Source organism: Marmota flaviventris, chromosome 6 (assembly GCF_047511675.1).
Source record: "Marmota flaviventris isolate mMarFla1 chromosome 6, mMarFla1.hap1, whole genome shotgun sequence".
Lineage (NCBI taxonomy): Eukaryota > Metazoa > Chordata > Mammalia > Rodentia > Sciuridae > Marmota > Marmota flaviventris.
Genome location: NC_092503.1, coordinates 94,347,170 through 94,363,096, shown reverse-complemented (window position 1 = coordinate 94,363,096; position 15,927 = coordinate 94,347,170). Strand labels below are relative to the sequence as shown.

The following is a 15,927-nucleotide window of genomic DNA, read 5'->3' as shown; positions in this document are numbered from 1 at the left end:
AATTTACCCTTTTTATAATGATTAAAAATAACTGTTGGTGTTTTTTATTTTATATAGGGCTTGAGCTACATAGACCTAATCTATTGTTGGGCTTAATTATTCGTCAGAAGCTGAAGAGGCAGCATAGTGTTAGTGCTGGAACGAGTCATATAGCTGAAGTTCCTGAAAATGTACCTATAGCCTTGCCACCTGACAAAAAAAGTAAAATAGAAACTTCTACAGAAGAAGCACCAGAGGAGGAAAATGACTTTTTTAATTCCTTTACAACTGTATTACACAAGCAAAGAAATAAGCCTCAGCAGATTCTTCAGGAAGACCTTCCAACAGCAATTGAACCTTTAATGGAAGTCAGCAAACAAGAGCCACCCAAACCATTAAGATTCCTTCCTGGGGTGTTAATTGGCTGGGAAAATCAACCTTCTACTCTTGAATTAGCAAATAAACCTCTTCCTGTGGATGATATTCTTCAGAGCCTTTTGGGCACCACTGGTCAAGTTTATGAGCAGGCTCAGTCAGTGATAGAACAAAATACTCTTAAAGAAATTCCCTTTATAAATGAGCAAACCAACCCAAAAGCAGAGAAAGCAGATAAAATGGAAGTAACTGATGGAGAAGTCAAGGAAGTAAAAGTTAAAGTAGATAATCTTTCAGAATCTACAAGTAATTCACTAGTCGGGGGAGAAGAAGCATCATTAGTGGGATCCTCTTCTGTTTCTCCAGGGCCTTTGACAAGTCTTAGTCTCAGAGGTAAACCACCAGATGTTTCTACAGAAGCATTCTTAACAAATTTATCAATTCAGTCAAAACAAGAGGAAACTGTGGAGAATAAAGAAAGAACATTAAAAAGACAGTTGCTCCAAGATCAGGAGAATAATTTGCAAGATAATCAGACTTCTAATAGTTCTCCGTGCAGGTCTAATGTAGGGAAAGGAAATGTAGAAGGTAATGTGAGTTGCAGTGAAACACTTGTTGCTAATACAACAAGATCCCCCCAGTTTATCAATCTGAAAAGGGATCCTAGGCAAGCAGCAGGACGGAGTCAGCAGATAACTGCTTCAGAAAGCAAAGACGGAGATAGTTGCCGGAATGGAGAAAAAAACACCTTACCTGGTGTGTCACACAACAAGGAACACTTAGCAGAACAAATCAATGTGGAGGAAAAATTGTCTTCTGTAGAGAAAATCTCATGTGTTCAGCAGAATGATAATTCAAAGGTTGCACAGGACTCATCATCAGTAGAAAACTTACCTTCTTCCAAAGCAGAACAAGCAAAACCCGTACAGGAGGATATTTTAACACAAAATATTGAAACTGTACACCCATTTAGAAGAGGATCTGCTGCAACGACTTCTCATTTTGAAGTTGGAAATACATGCCAATCTGAATTTCCTTCTAAAAGCATCAGCTTTACCTCTAGAAGCACCAGCCCCAGAACAAGTGCAAACTTTTCACCCATGAGGCCACAGCAGCCAAACCTTCAGCATCTGAAGTCTAGCCCTCCTGGATTTCCATTTCCAGGGCCTCCTAATTTTCCTCCACAAAGCATGTTTGGATTTCCACCACATTTACCACCTCCGTTACTTCCTCCTCCAGGCTTTGGCTTCACTCAAAATCCCATGGTTCCCTGGCCACCAGTTGTTCATCTCCCAGGACAGCCACAACGTATGATGGGTCCCCTTTCACAAGCATCAAGATATATAGGCCCGCAAAATTTTTACCAGGTTAAAGACATTCGGAGACCAGAAAGGCGTCATAGTGACCCTTGGGGCAGGCAAGACCAGCAACTGGATAGGCCATTTAATAGGGGTAAAGGGGACCGCCAGAGATTTTATAGTGATTCACATCACTTGAAAAGAGAGAGACATGAAAAGGAATGGGAACAAGAATCTGAAAGGTACAGACGCAGAGACAGAAGCCAGGACAAGGACAGAGACAGGAAAAGCAGGGAGGAAGGGCACAAAGATAAAGAGAGGGCACGGTTATCACATGGTGATCGAGGAGCAGATGGAAAAGCAAGCAGAGATAATAGGAATGTAGATAAGAAACCGGACAAACCTAAAAGTGAAGACCATGAAAAGGACAAAGAACGAGAGAAAAGTAAACATAGAGAAGGGGAAAAGGACAGGGATAGGTACCACAAAGATAGGGACCACAACGACAGAGCTAAAAGCAAAAGGTAAAATTTGCAGGCTGCTTCAAGATTACATTTAAATAACTGTTAAATGTTGTATCTTTATAAGATTGCCTGCTAGGATTGTGCCATCTTTAAAATTTTTACTATTGGTGGTTTGCAGAATAATAAATTCTGTGTGTTGGTACAGAGTGCTCTGTGCCAGTACTCATCATCCCTTTCTTCATACAAACTGACCCTAGTTATAGGAATTTAATATTTTTAAAGTTTTACATTGCTGTATATTCAAAGATTTGTTTTATTAATATGCAATAAAGGCTTAGAAATTTTAGTTTTTATTCCTTAATTGGTAAATATGGTTAACTATGGAATATATTTACTGCCTCTAGTGAATGTCCTTTATATAATGACTAATTTGAGAGTAATGTGTGCTCTGTAACTTTGTTTTAAATTGCACTGTTTTTAAAGAAACTGTAGAGGAGCAACAAAAAGCCAAGCAAGTTCATAATCAGATTGTACTAATCATTTAATGGAGCAGTTTTTGACTGAGAAATCAGAAGTCTAAGGAGTACTTTCATTGCTTTAATCTCATTGAAGGCATTTATTATTACATACTACAGCTTTGTTGTAGGCTATTATTTTCCTTTTCAGCTCTTCAGAAACTTGAATACTTAAGCTTGTACATGATCTTGTGTTTTGCTATCCTTTTTACTGTAAAATGTAAATATTTTAAGGGATATTTTGATTCTAAATATGATAAAAGAATTTCTCACCTATTTTGTGTGTGTGATTTAAAATTCAGCAGTAAAAGAATTTCTTTAAAGCTTTAAATCTTTAGACATTATTCTTCTCTTAATCAGCCAATAATGTCTAGACATAGCTACCTGTGTCAGGCATTAGATTGGGGGGGACAATTATTTTTACGTCTTAGATTATAAGCTGAGGTAAATTGTGTAGTTTTGAAGAGATTATATGTAGAACTGCCAAAGAAAAATTGCAGTTATAACCCACTTACTTGATATGTTACTGAAAACTTATATACCATCAAATTTTGTTACATTGACTTACTAGTCATTGTATGACTACAAATTTTTTTTTAAGAGAGAATTTTTTTAAATATTTATTTTGTAGTTTTCAGTGGACACAACATCATTATTTTATTTTATGTGGTGCTGAGGATCAAACCCAGCGCCCTGTGCATGCCAGGTGAGCGCGCTACTGCTTGAGCCACATGCCTAGCCCACTACAAAATTTTAAATGAGATGTGTTTTGGATCTTTTTGTAACATGCATAATTATCCCTGATTTGTTTGTAGGGCACCTGTATGATTTAATATGCCAGTTATACTTGAAATATAAAGCACATGGAAGCTAATGCTCATCCAAATCTAATTGCACCCTAAAATATATACTCTATTGACATCTATAATTTAAAGCAATAGCTATAATTCTATAATTTAATGCTGACACTTCAGACCCCCCCCCCAAAAAAAAAAAAAAAACATTGTGTTGGGGGCAGGGAAACCATATTTTTAGTAATCTACCTACACCTCTGAAGAAAAATATAAATAACTTCAAAGACTCTAAGATTCTAAAGAGTACAGTTAAAATTTGGTTTTAAAATTAAATTAGCCTTGCAGTTTTTATTGAAGAGGAAATTCAGAACCAAGAACCAAACATTTAATCTTAAATTGCAACACTTTAAAAAAAAAAAAATCTTTTATCTTCTCAAATTTATTATCATGAAAAAGTCCCTAAAATAAGGGACTTTTCTTTATATAATGTCTGTTTAACTTTGGTCACCATTTCTTTTGGAAATTAACTTGTTTGGAGTGGGGGGATAGTCCCCAAACAAAGCCAAAAGTCAGTCATCTTTTGCATCTTTATGAAGAAATTGCTGTTAAGGGTTTACAAATGTGTATGTTGTCAGTAAATCGACTTAACCCATCTACATGGTTCAGGGGTTAATCTGATACCAGATTGGTAAGGTACAAGTTAAAATCAATAAGTTATTGAATGGGAAGATCAAGCCTTGAAGTCAGTGTTTGGACACCATTTAGCTAAGTTTTTTGAACATAATTTGATGCTTACTCTGAAATTCTTTGCTCATATCTCATTGATTAAAAAAAAATTTTTTTTTTGTACCCATGATTGAACATAGGGTGCTTATCCAATGAACCACATCCCAGCCCTTTTTATTTTTTGAAACAAGGTTTTGGTAAGTTGCATAAGGCCTTGCTTAGTTGCTGAGGCTTGCTTTGCACTTATGATTCTCCTGCCTCATGCTCCCAAGTCGCTGGGATTACAGGTGTGCACCACCATACCTGCCTTATATCTCATTGAATCTTGATACAAGTTTTTTGTTGTTGTTGTTTTTGCTTTTGTTTTGAATAGGCAAAGCCTAAATAGCCTCCAGCTAGTGTTGGCCATGCCATCTCTTAGAATTACAGGACTACCAAATGTTAGAACCAGATTTTTTTTTCCCCCCAATGGTGCTGGTGATTGAACCCAGGGTCTCAGGCCTAGAGTACATGCTAGGTAGGCAAGCACTCCTAACCACTGAGCTACTGCTCTGTTCCAGAACTAAGCCTTTTAACAAACCCTGGTTGACTGGAATATCGTGGAGAGGTGGGAAAGCCACATTAAGCATGAAGTTTTCCTTGTGAAGAAAGAATGGGAAAACACTCTTGTGTTGAGTAGTAGATCCAATGCCATTCTTAGTCTCTTGAGTCTCACCTACAACTAGCCTTAAACTAGTGAAGTCTATAAATTTCATCTTTCAGTTTTTCCTGTTTTAAGAAAAACTTGCTCTTTACAAAATGTTTGACATTTTTTTAAAGATTTAGAATGATCTTACCACGGCTTGTATTATATATCTTTGGTAAGTAAAATGTACAAGGATATCTCATTGCATATAAAAAGTAAAATGTACGAGGATATCTCATTGCATATAAAGTTCACCCCTTGTAACCGTGTAGTGATACAAAAACTTGTGAGCCTCTGTGTGCCAAGCCTTGTGTTGAATACTTACATGAGTCTAGTTTGTCCCTGATAGGTAAAGACTTATTTTAGAGCTGAGGAAAGTAGAATTTAGAAAAGTTGCCCAAGATTAGACTGCTGTTTTCAGAGTTGGAATCCTAGCTAAGGTCTGCTTTTTCTCCAGAGTCCATGTGCTTAGCAGTTGTGCTTTGAGAATTGAAAATGAAAGAGTGAAGAGCAAAAAGCCTGAATATTTTATACAGCTTTCATACCCCTCTTCTTCCACCAACCTTTCTGAAATCCTTCACTGATCAGCCCAATTCCAAGTGAATAAAAAACAACCAAAAAATCTTTGGTTTTTTTTTTTTTGGGGGGGGGGTGTAGAATTGCAAGGTATTTATAAATCATAAATCTTAATTCTCTAGTCCTCTAAGTTTTCTATTGCTGCTGTGACAAATTACCATAAAGCCACACAAATTTATTATCTCATGGTTCTTTAGATGAGTCTGATCTGAGTCAAGTCAGGAAGTCAGCAGGGTGCATTTCTTTTCTTTTGTGGACCATTGTTCTATCTAGACTTGCTAATTATAGCTTAGTTGTTGATGAACTAATGTTAGATTTTTGGAGTTATGGAATATCTAAGGCCATAATAAATAATAGCAACAATAGAGAAGAAAATGGAGTGGTGTTAAGCTGCTTGAGTATTGCTAATGTTTTTATACTCGTGTAACATGTAAATAACTATCCTGTGTTATAAGACTGCTTTTAATAGGTAAGTATACATTTGTCTCCTAAGTTTTTAATAGTAGCTGTGTAAAGTATATCAGGTAAGTTGAATTCATTATGAGAGCTTGATAATGAACTCAGTAAAAACAATTTTACTTAATTTTAACATTTGAATGTGCCACTTGTACTATTCCCATCTCAGATTCCTCTAAAACATTGGTCAGGTTACCAGTTACTAGGGATTTACAAAGTACAATAAACAATATTTAAAAATAAAAAATAATAAGCCATATTTAGTTTGTGTCTCCCAAAACAAATCACAAGTAAAATTGGTGCTGCTTTTTAAAATTTTTTATTATTGCATTATAGTTATACATAATATTGGGGTTCAGTTTTGGTTCTGTTTTTTAAAAAGTTCCAAGCACTCTGATTTCTTTAATTGCTATTTCATAAAGTATTTTAGTAATTCATGTATAGAGCAAGAAGGTATTAGAGTGAGTTGAGAACAAGTATAACAAGTCAACAGCTAGAAAAAAGTTGTCTTAAACACTCAAATCCACTCCTAAGTTGAATCTTAATAGTTACCAGCCATTGAGAGAAATGCTAGCATATGTACTTAAAAGGCAATAAATTCAATATAACTCCAAATATCTCTAAAATACCTCTACCTCTATGAAATAATTCACTGTGTATACATATATATGTGTATCATTCCAAGTTGTCTTTTAAGAATATTTTTAATTTTAAAAGAAAATTTTTTCCAAGTAGGGGTATTTTTCTTTTCCAGGAATTTGTTGTTTGACTTTGCTTTATAAGTTTGTATTCAGCATTTTGTTTCAGAAACATCAGAATGTTTAAAGTGAAATTATCTTAAAGATCTTTTTGTATCAGTCACTTTTATTTTCTGCTGAAAAAGCACCTATCAGAGGAAATCATCAATACCATCACCAGTAAAATAGCAAAAACAGGAATGTTGATTATTGACCATATGAAGAGTTTAAGATGGAAAAAAAAGTTTTCACCAAGTCATTCTGACTTACCAGAGAATCTCTAGGAAATATTTTCCAATTCTTAAATATTTACTATGTATCCATTTGGTATGCTTAGTTATTGGAATTCAATGAGCAACATGGAAAGGGTCCAACATTATTGAGCTTGCTGTATAGTATAGAAGATAAGTGATAACATCTGAATGCAAAATTGAAGCTGCAAGAAGAAATTCCAAATTTTTGATTTGAAAAACTTATAGTTTATTGAGAATACTGAAGCTTTTGTTTATATGGGTTATATTGTTATTTAATTTATTATAAATTAAACTGATAACTTCAATATCTTAAACTTAATAATCCCATTGTGTTATATATTTGTATGAAAAATAACTTCCAAACTAACTCAGTTTAGTGAGAAGAGTGTCATTGTTTTCATTTTTGCATATTTTCCTTAAGACAACTGGATTATGTTATCTGCTTCTACATTCAGTGTTTGCAATATGGCATTTTGTTTGAGTATATGAAGAAAATATGGCTTCACATAGAGGACACTGGACCACACTTGGAAGGGTTGCTTTAAAGAAAGAACACATGGCTTGATATGATGGCAGTGAGATTTGGACGAAAATTTCCAGGAAGCTATTGTAACTGTCCATAGAACAGCTTTCTTCACACATAGGATGTGTATTTTGAAAGGTTTGACTATGAGCTTCCAAAAAGTTTTTTTTTTTTTTTTTTCAGAACATTTATCCTCATGATCTCAGTATCTCCAAAGTTCATTGCAATGGTGTGCACCAAAGCAAGTTTAGGTCAGAGATTTCCTTCAAATATTGGAGGAGTTATCATGAGTGGCCTCTGTTTAAAAACAGAAAAAAAAACTTTGAATCATTGTGCAGACATTCTGCAAGTCTGCATTACAATATATTCTACTTTTCATACATCTTAGTGTTAATAGGAACAATATGTGTAGAAACACTTTGTACCCTATTCAATGATACTCAAGTTCTTAGTTTTGCTCCTTGGTCCTTCCAGGAATTCCTATAGATTAGAGTGACCCAAGTAACAAGACAAAACAAAAAGCAAATCTGTAAAAATTCTTTAAATGATAAATTACTTACTTAGTCCCCTTGAATGGGCTGAAGAATGCATAGATAGATATTAACTACACACTCATCATTCTTTATCTGTGTAACTGTGTAACGTTTTCTCCACTTACTTGATTGATAATTCCAGTTTTCCTTTTAAACTTTACATGCTCTTCCCCATCCTTGTACCTTCCCTATAACCTCTTCCACATGTTGATGCTCCAAGGCAGGTCTGAATGCAGTCATTTGTTTTCTTCTTGCCACAATTGTCATCAGATATTAATTGCTGAAAATGCTAAGTAACAACAGTAATAACTACTTTCTGGTATGCACTGATGGCATGGGAGTGGAAAGTTGTGGAAATGCTGTTCCCAATTATATCAGTGTCTTGTGTTTGAGCAAAATATTTCTCAAGCTTTTGATGGTGTGTATTATTAGGATAATAGGATAAAGTAATTTTCAGTGACATTCAGAACGTTTATGGCCAGTTTTGAGGTTTTAGACTATAAAAACATGTAGTTTAATTTTAAGTTTGATCAGTTAAATAGGCATATGGTTATAAACTCAAGTAGTTGTTCAAGAGTTATAAACAACAATCCTCAGCACTACTCTAGAGGCAACCACTTTAAATTCTTAAGATTGCCTTCATGCTTATATGTGACATGAATATGCCATTTTAAAAATTACAAATACTGTTATGTCTCAGTGTCTTAGCATAAAGACTTAAGCTCTTACCGACCCACTCTTCCTTACCCTCCCCATTCCTATGTGTTTTAAATTCATATTCAAGTTCATTGTTGCAATTATATAAAGATTTATGACTGTGAGCCAAGTAGTAGAATGTGGTTATATTTTGTATAATTTTTGTTAACTTTTTCTTAATTCATTTCTAAATTTTATTTAAGAAAAATTCTGAATGAACTAATGAAGTTTAAACTTAAAGAATCAACACATTTGTAGATACTTAGATGTAGGAAAAGTAACAATGTATAATTTACAAATTTACCAAGAAGATGTATTAGGACTTACTTAGACTGCTTATTTTTTATTTGTTCTAATTATACATGACAGCAAATGCATTTGACACATTGTACACAAATGGAACACAAATTCTCATTTCTCTGGTTGTACATAGTGCAGAGTCACATCAGTAGTGTAATCTTACATATATATAAGGTGATAATGTCTAATTCTACTGTCCTTCCCATGCCCACAAACCCACCCCTCCTCCCCTCACTCCCATCTATAGACTGCTTATTAGTGGTAACATTTTCATTTACTCATTAACAATGTGACAGAAAGGACTATCAAAATAACTGCATTTACACATATTTTGTATATTAAAATGCCCAATATTATGTACCTAATTTTGTTCATCTCCATTATAAACATTGTATCCCTCAGATTTAATTAAGTCAATTTTTTGTGGATCCTGAAAAAATACAACATCTTTAATTTTGCCAATGAAGTCTCTCTTAAAAATCTCCTGAGTAACAACATTTACCTTTCGACCATATTCAAAGCCTCCTAAATAGGAGATACCATCGTAGTTTAGGGCAACAAACTTTTTGTGTGGATCAATGTCCTCAGAAATGATTAGACTGTTATCTAGGTAAGCTTTAATAAGAGTTTGATTTTGAATTATAAGTATATGGTGCCATTTGTTGCAACAGAATGTGGCTTTGCTATAGCTCATGGATACAGAGACTCTTTCTCCTAGGTTAACTGCTATTTTCAAGATTTTATTATAAAGACCAATAGCTAGAAAGTCATTTTCTTCATTTTGAGCTTTTCCCATCCATATAATTAAGCCTTCTGTTTCAGTAGTGCTGAAATTTAAGGATACAGTTGTGAACTGAAGGTCTCTTGTTCTGTAATTTGGGTCAATGAATTTAATGTAAGAATTACCTATGAACTTTGCAGTTGAAAATGAAATTTTGTTTTCACAGTACCTTCCCACCCAACCTGAAGTACACAGACAACTGTAAGAAAATGATTGGCTAGGTATACATAGAGATTGGTGGCGACAAAAATTATTCAAACAGTACACAGACTGGTTACATGTATTTCCAGCCCAATGTGGTGAACATCTGCAAGCAAAGGTTGTACCGTTAACTATGCATTTGCCCCCATTTCTGCAAATGTTATACCCACAAGCTGTCCCATCACAGTCACCCACATTAGAGCCATCTTTTGCCCCTAATTCAGTTAGCTGCAGTTCTTGATTATTTATAATAACTTCTCGAATGCAACCTTGAAAACCCACAGGTTCACTTGCTATGGCCATGGGATTTACAAGATGTAAATATGATACTCCTCCAACATAGAAGTCTGTATTTGTATCCAGATAACTCATTTTAGCAGAGGCTTTTTCTGTTACATTTATTCCATCCAGGTCCAAGTAGCCTTCAGCACCAATGCGTCCTGCTTTAATCACATGCCAAGTGCTTCCATTAATAGTTACTTTTTGGAGACTTTCCAGAATGAGAGTTCTATCACCAAGGTTATAGCGAAGCTGAACAAAACCGTTTATTAGGGAGATACATAAAAAGTCACCTGTAAAGAAAAAGATTTAATAATTTCACTACTTTCATTAATAACTTTTATTTTTGTGGCCAATTAGACCAAGGTTTGGTTGGGGGCGGGTGGAGGAGTGAGCATAGAGAATTTTAATTACTGAGTAGATGAATTGCACTTAATTGAAAATTTTTTTTCTTAGATGATTTAGTTGAAGCAAAAGTGCAAAAATAAGTAACTTGAATGTTTTATTCCAAATCATTGGTCCTGTTTTTGATCAGATATTGGGGAGGTAGGCAAGGGAATGGGAAAGAGAGAAGTTCATAGTGGTACTATCAAAACTAATAGTATATGCTCTACGAACAGTTTCTCTTTTCTTCCAGTTCTGCCTACAAGTACATGGATCCCAACTTGGAGATTTCCACTTGTGTGTTTTATTTATTTTTTAATATTTGTTTTTTATTTGTATATAATACACTTATTTTGTTTATTTTTATGTGGTGCTGAGGATCGAACCCAGGGCCTCACACATGCTATGTGAGTGCTCTACCGCTGAGCCACAAGCCCAGCCCCCTCCACTTGTGTGTTTTAAAGGTATCTCAAGCTCCCACGTTTATACTGATTTGTGAATTTCCTTCCATAAACCTGGCCTCTTCCAGTCTTCCCGAGTTCAGTGAGTCACTCCTCCCTCATTTATTTAATTCTTGAACCTAAGCCTCAAAAACCTCCACTTTTTTCTTTTCCAATTGATTGTCTTATCTATACTAAAGCTAAAGTGATATTTTCAAATGATTGTTAGGCCATCTTTTAATGCTGCTATTGGGAGAGATGCCAAAACTCTTCAACTTAATCTGCAGTTTCCCATTCTCTACTCTTCCACACTCCACTTCAACAACGACCTTGTTAGAGGTTCCATCCTTCTGCATTGGAGCTTTGTGCATGTTTTCTTGGAACACTTCTCCATCCTAGCCCATCTCATCAGGAAACTTATCCCTCAGCTCTCAGATCAAATACCAATTCCTCAGAGAAGTCTTCCTGCATTTCCTGGAGTTGGTCAGGTCCCACCACCCCTCCAGTACTTTTTCCCTCCTTCATAACACTTCCTTCATTTTATAATTACATAATTACATCTGAACAAATATGACCTAGCATCTGAAAGTGCAGGGAGATATGCAGAGAAAAAGTAAAAACATCTCTACACACATGGGAAAGAACATAGTTCTTCAATGTAAGATGGCTTCAGGAGTAGCTAAGTGGTTTACATACGAAGCCATACAGAAACCTCTCCCCAAATGTTCTCCTCTAGCATTTTCACACTCCCTTACTTTTCTAAACCAGGAATATTTGACACTATGCTACTCTTCTTCCTTCTTCCTCTGGAGCGTCCTACTGCCTCATCTCCCTTCCCAAAATAGTGTCCTTGCATTCCATTCTCCCTTCTAGGCTACACCAGACCATTCTAGAATGGTTGAAAGACTTGGCAATTCTACAGTTTTACACCTATCACACTACATATAATTCTCTTACTTTGATCAGTTTTCTCAGAATTTTTGAGTATTCAATCTTCTATGTCATTACTTATGTGATGATTTGATTAATAGCTGCTCCATCCACCAGCTTCTAGGTTTTGTAAGAAAAGAGGATCTGTGAATTTGGACCAACACTTTAGTACCAAACACATAAGTAGATGTTGATGAATAACTGGAATAAGGAGATATATCTTTGTAGGGTTATGGGGTGAGATGGTTGAGAATACTTCTTACACTAATTTGATTTAAAAGAGAAGTGTGTTTTTCCTGTAATATGAAAAGTTTCTAAAATTTCTCAGCAAAGGAAGTTTATTTAAAAAATTTGAACTTGAACAACATATTAAGTATAAGAAAAAAGAAAAGCAACATAACAAAAATAGCTTATATTTTTAAAAAAACCCTACAGATTGGATTATTTAATGATTCAAAACCCAGGAAACTAGAACAATGAAACAGTTGGTATTAAAGGGAAAAATGTTATACACCTTGAATATGCTTTGTGGTTTGCAAGTGAATACAAACCAGTTTCTCTTTCACAATTGTGGAAGAATTTTCTTTCTACTTGTGGTAGTAAATCCTATAGTAAAAAGCTATTTTTTACTATAATAAAAATATCTTAATGTGATTAGGAAATCTATAATATCACCTGCCAAGTTGCCCATGTGTTCTGCCATTGCCTGTACCCCATCCTATGCCACCCCCAGAAACCTAATGTATGTGAAGAGACTTTAGAAACAGCATACTGGAGAAATTTAGTATACTTTTTCCCTAGAAAAGGAAATCAAAGATAAATATGTTATTTGAATATATTTACATAAATATATTTAACACTGTGGATGACTAGACTTTAAAAAAACACATTTGGAAGAATTATATCAAGATGAATTCAGATGATTGATTGGTTCTTTTTTTTTTTTTTTTGCTCCCATTTTTACCCCATATACAGATTGCAGAATCACATCAGTTACACATCCATTGATTTACATATTGCCATACTAGTGTCTGTTGTATTCTGCTGTCTTTCCTATCCTCTACTATCCCCCCTCCCCTCCCCTCCCCTCCCCTCCCCTCTTCTCTCTCTGCCCCCTTTACTGACATTCGTTTGTCCCCCTTGTATTATTTTTCCCCTTCCCCTCACTTCCTCTTGTATGTACTTTTGTATACCTCTGAGGGTCTCCTTCCATTTCCATGCATTTTCCCTTCTCTCTCCCTTTCCCTCCCACCTCTCATCCCTGTTTAATGTTAATCTTCTTCTCATGCTCTTCGACCCTACTCTGTTCTTAGCTACTCTCCTTATATCAAAGAAGACATTTGACATTTGTTTTTTGGGGATTGGCTAGCTTCACTTAGCATAATCTGCTCTAATGGCATCCATTTCCCTGTAAATTCTATGATTTTGTCATTTTTTAATGCAGAGTAATACTCCATTGTGTATAAATGCCACATTTTTTTTATCCATTCATCCATTGAAGGGCATCTAGGTTGGTTCCACAGTCTAGCTATTGTGAATTGTGCTGCTATGAACATCGATGTAGCAGTGTCCCTGTAGCATGCTCTTTTTAGGTCTTTAGGGAATAGACCGAGAAGGGGAATAGCTGGGTCAAATGGTGGCTCCATTCCCAGCTTTCCAAGAAATCTCCATACTGCTTTCCAAATTGGCTGCACCAATTTGCAGTCCCACCAGCAATGTACAAGTGTACCCTTTTCCCCACATCCTCGCCAGCACTTGTTGTTGTTTGACTTCATAATGGCTGCCAATCTAACTGGAGTGAGATGGTATCTTAGGGTGGTTTTGATTTGCATTTCTCTGACTGCTAGAGATGGTGAGCATTTTTTCATGTACTTGTTGATTGACTGTATGTCCTCCTCTGAGAAGTGTCTGTTCAGGTCCTTGGCCCATTTGTTGATTGGGTTGTTTGTTCTCTTATTGTCTAATTTTTTGAGCTCTTTGTATACTCTGGATATTAGGGCTCTATCTGAGGTGTGAGGAGTAAAGATTTGTTCCCAGGATGTAGGCTCTCTATTTACCTCTCTTATTGTATCTTTTGCTGAGAAAAAACTTTTTAGTTTGAGTAAGTCCCATTTGTTGATTCTAGTTATTAACTTTTGTGCTATGGGTGTCCTATTGAGGAATTTGGAGCCCGACCCCACCGACTGTAGATCGTAGCCAACTTTTTCTTCTATCAGACGGCGCGTCACTGATTTGATATCAAGCTCCTTGATCCATTTTGAATTCACTTTTGTGCATGGCGAGAGAAAGGGATTCAGTTTCATTTTGTTGCATATGGATTTCCAGTTTTCCCAGCACCATTTGTTGAAGATGCTATCCTTCCTCCATTGCATGCTTTTAGACCCTTTATCAAATATAAGATAGTTGTAGTTTTGTGGATTGGTTTCTGTGTCCTCTATTCTGTACCATTGGTCCACCCGCCTGTTTTGGTACCAGTACCATGCTGTTTTTGTTACTATTGCTCTGTAATATAGTTTGAAGTCTGGTATCGCTATACCGCCTGATTCACACTTCCTGCTTAGCATTGTTTTTGCTATTCTGGGTCTTTTATTTTTCCATATGAATTTCATGATTGCTTTCTCTATTTCTACAAGAAATGCCGTTGGGATTTTGATTGGCATTGCATTAAACCTATAGAGAACTTTTGGTAATATCGCCATTTTGATGATGTTAGTTCTGCCTATCCATGAACAGGGTATATTTTTCCATCTTCTAAGATCTTCTTCTATTTCTCTCTTTAGGGTTCTGTAGTTTTCATTGTATAAGTCTTTCACCTCTTTTGTTAGGTTGATTCCCAAGTATTTTATTTTTTTTGAAGATATTGTGAATGGAGTGGTTGTCCTCATTTCCATTTCAGAGGATTTGTCGCTGATATACAGGAATGCCTTTGATTTATGCGTGTTGATTTTATATCCTGCCACTTTGCTGAATTCATTTATTAGCTCTAATAGTTTCTTTGTAGACCCTTTTGGGTCTGCTAGGTATAGAATCATGTCATCTGCAAATAGTGATAATTTAAGTTCTTCTTTTCCTATTTTGATGCCTTTAATTTCTTTCATCTGTCTAATTGCTCTGGCCAGTGTTTCGAGAACTATGTTGAACAGAAGTGGTGAGAGAGGGCATCCCTGTCTTGTTCCAGATTTTAGAGGGAATGCCTTCAATTTTTCTCCATTCAGAATGATGCTAGCCTGAGGCTTAGCATAGATTGCTTTTACAATATTGAGGTATGTTCCTGTTATCCCTAGTTTTTCTAGAGTTTTGAACATAAAGGGATGCTGTACTTTGTCGAATGCTTTTTCCGCATCTATCGAGATGATCATATGGTTCTTATTTTTAAGTCTATTGATGTGGTGAATAACATTTATTGATTTCCTTATATTGAACCAGCCTTGCATCCCAGGGATGAATCCTACTTGATCATGGTGCACAATTTTTTTGATGTGCCTTTGTATCCGAGTGGCCAGAATTTTATTGAGGATTTTTGCATCTAGGTTCATTAGAGATATTGGTCTGTAGTTTTCTTTCTTTGAAGTGTCTTTGTCTGGTTTAGGTATCAGGGTGATGTTGGCCTCGTAGAATGAATTTGGAAGTTCTCCCTCTTTTTCTATTTCCCGAAGTAGCTTGAAAAGTATTGGTATTAGTTCCTCTTTAAAGGTTTTGTAAAACTCTGCTGTATACCCATCCGGTCCTGGGCTTTTCTTAGTTGGTAGTCTTTTGATGGTTTCTTCTATTTCCTCAATTGATATTGGTCTGTTTAGGTTGTCTATATCCTCCTGACTCAATCTGGGCAGATCATATGACTTAAGAAATTTATCTATGCCTTCACTATCTTCTAATTTATTGGAGTATAAGGATTCAAAATAATTTTTGATTATCTTCTGTATTTCTGAAGTGTCTGTTGTGATATTGCCTCTTTCATCCCGTATGTTAGTGATTTGAGTTCTCTCTCTTCTTCTCTTCGC

The 15,927-nt window shown here is 35.6% G+C and overlaps 2 protein-coding genes across 7 annotated transcripts in view; one reads left to right on the top strand and one right to left on the bottom strand.

Annotated features, from left to right (window-relative positions):
* The window catches only part of Phf3 (PHD finger protein 3), an 89,046-nt gene extending 86,139 nt beyond the window's left edge, over positions 1–2,907 (top strand). For all 6 annotated transcript variants that reach the window (XM_027938213.2, XM_071613279.1, XM_071613278.1 and 3 more), the window contains one exon: positions 58–2,907. In XM_027938213.2, the coding sequence (XP_027794014.2) occupies positions 58–2,180 (2,123 nt within the window). In that variant the 3' untranslated portion in view covers positions 2,181–2,907. The remainder of the gene's footprint in view (positions 1–57) is intronic.
* A 6,279-nt stretch (positions 2,908–9,186) lies between these two features.
* Positions 9,187–15,927, bottom strand: part of Eys (eyes shut homolog) — a 1,581,889-nt gene continuing 1,575,148 nt past the window's right edge. Inside the window, 1 exon segment of the mRNA XM_071613805.1 lies at positions 9,187–10,465. Coding sequence (XP_071469906.1) covers positions 9,273–10,465 — 1,193 coding nt within the window. The 3' untranslated portion in view covers positions 9,187–9,272.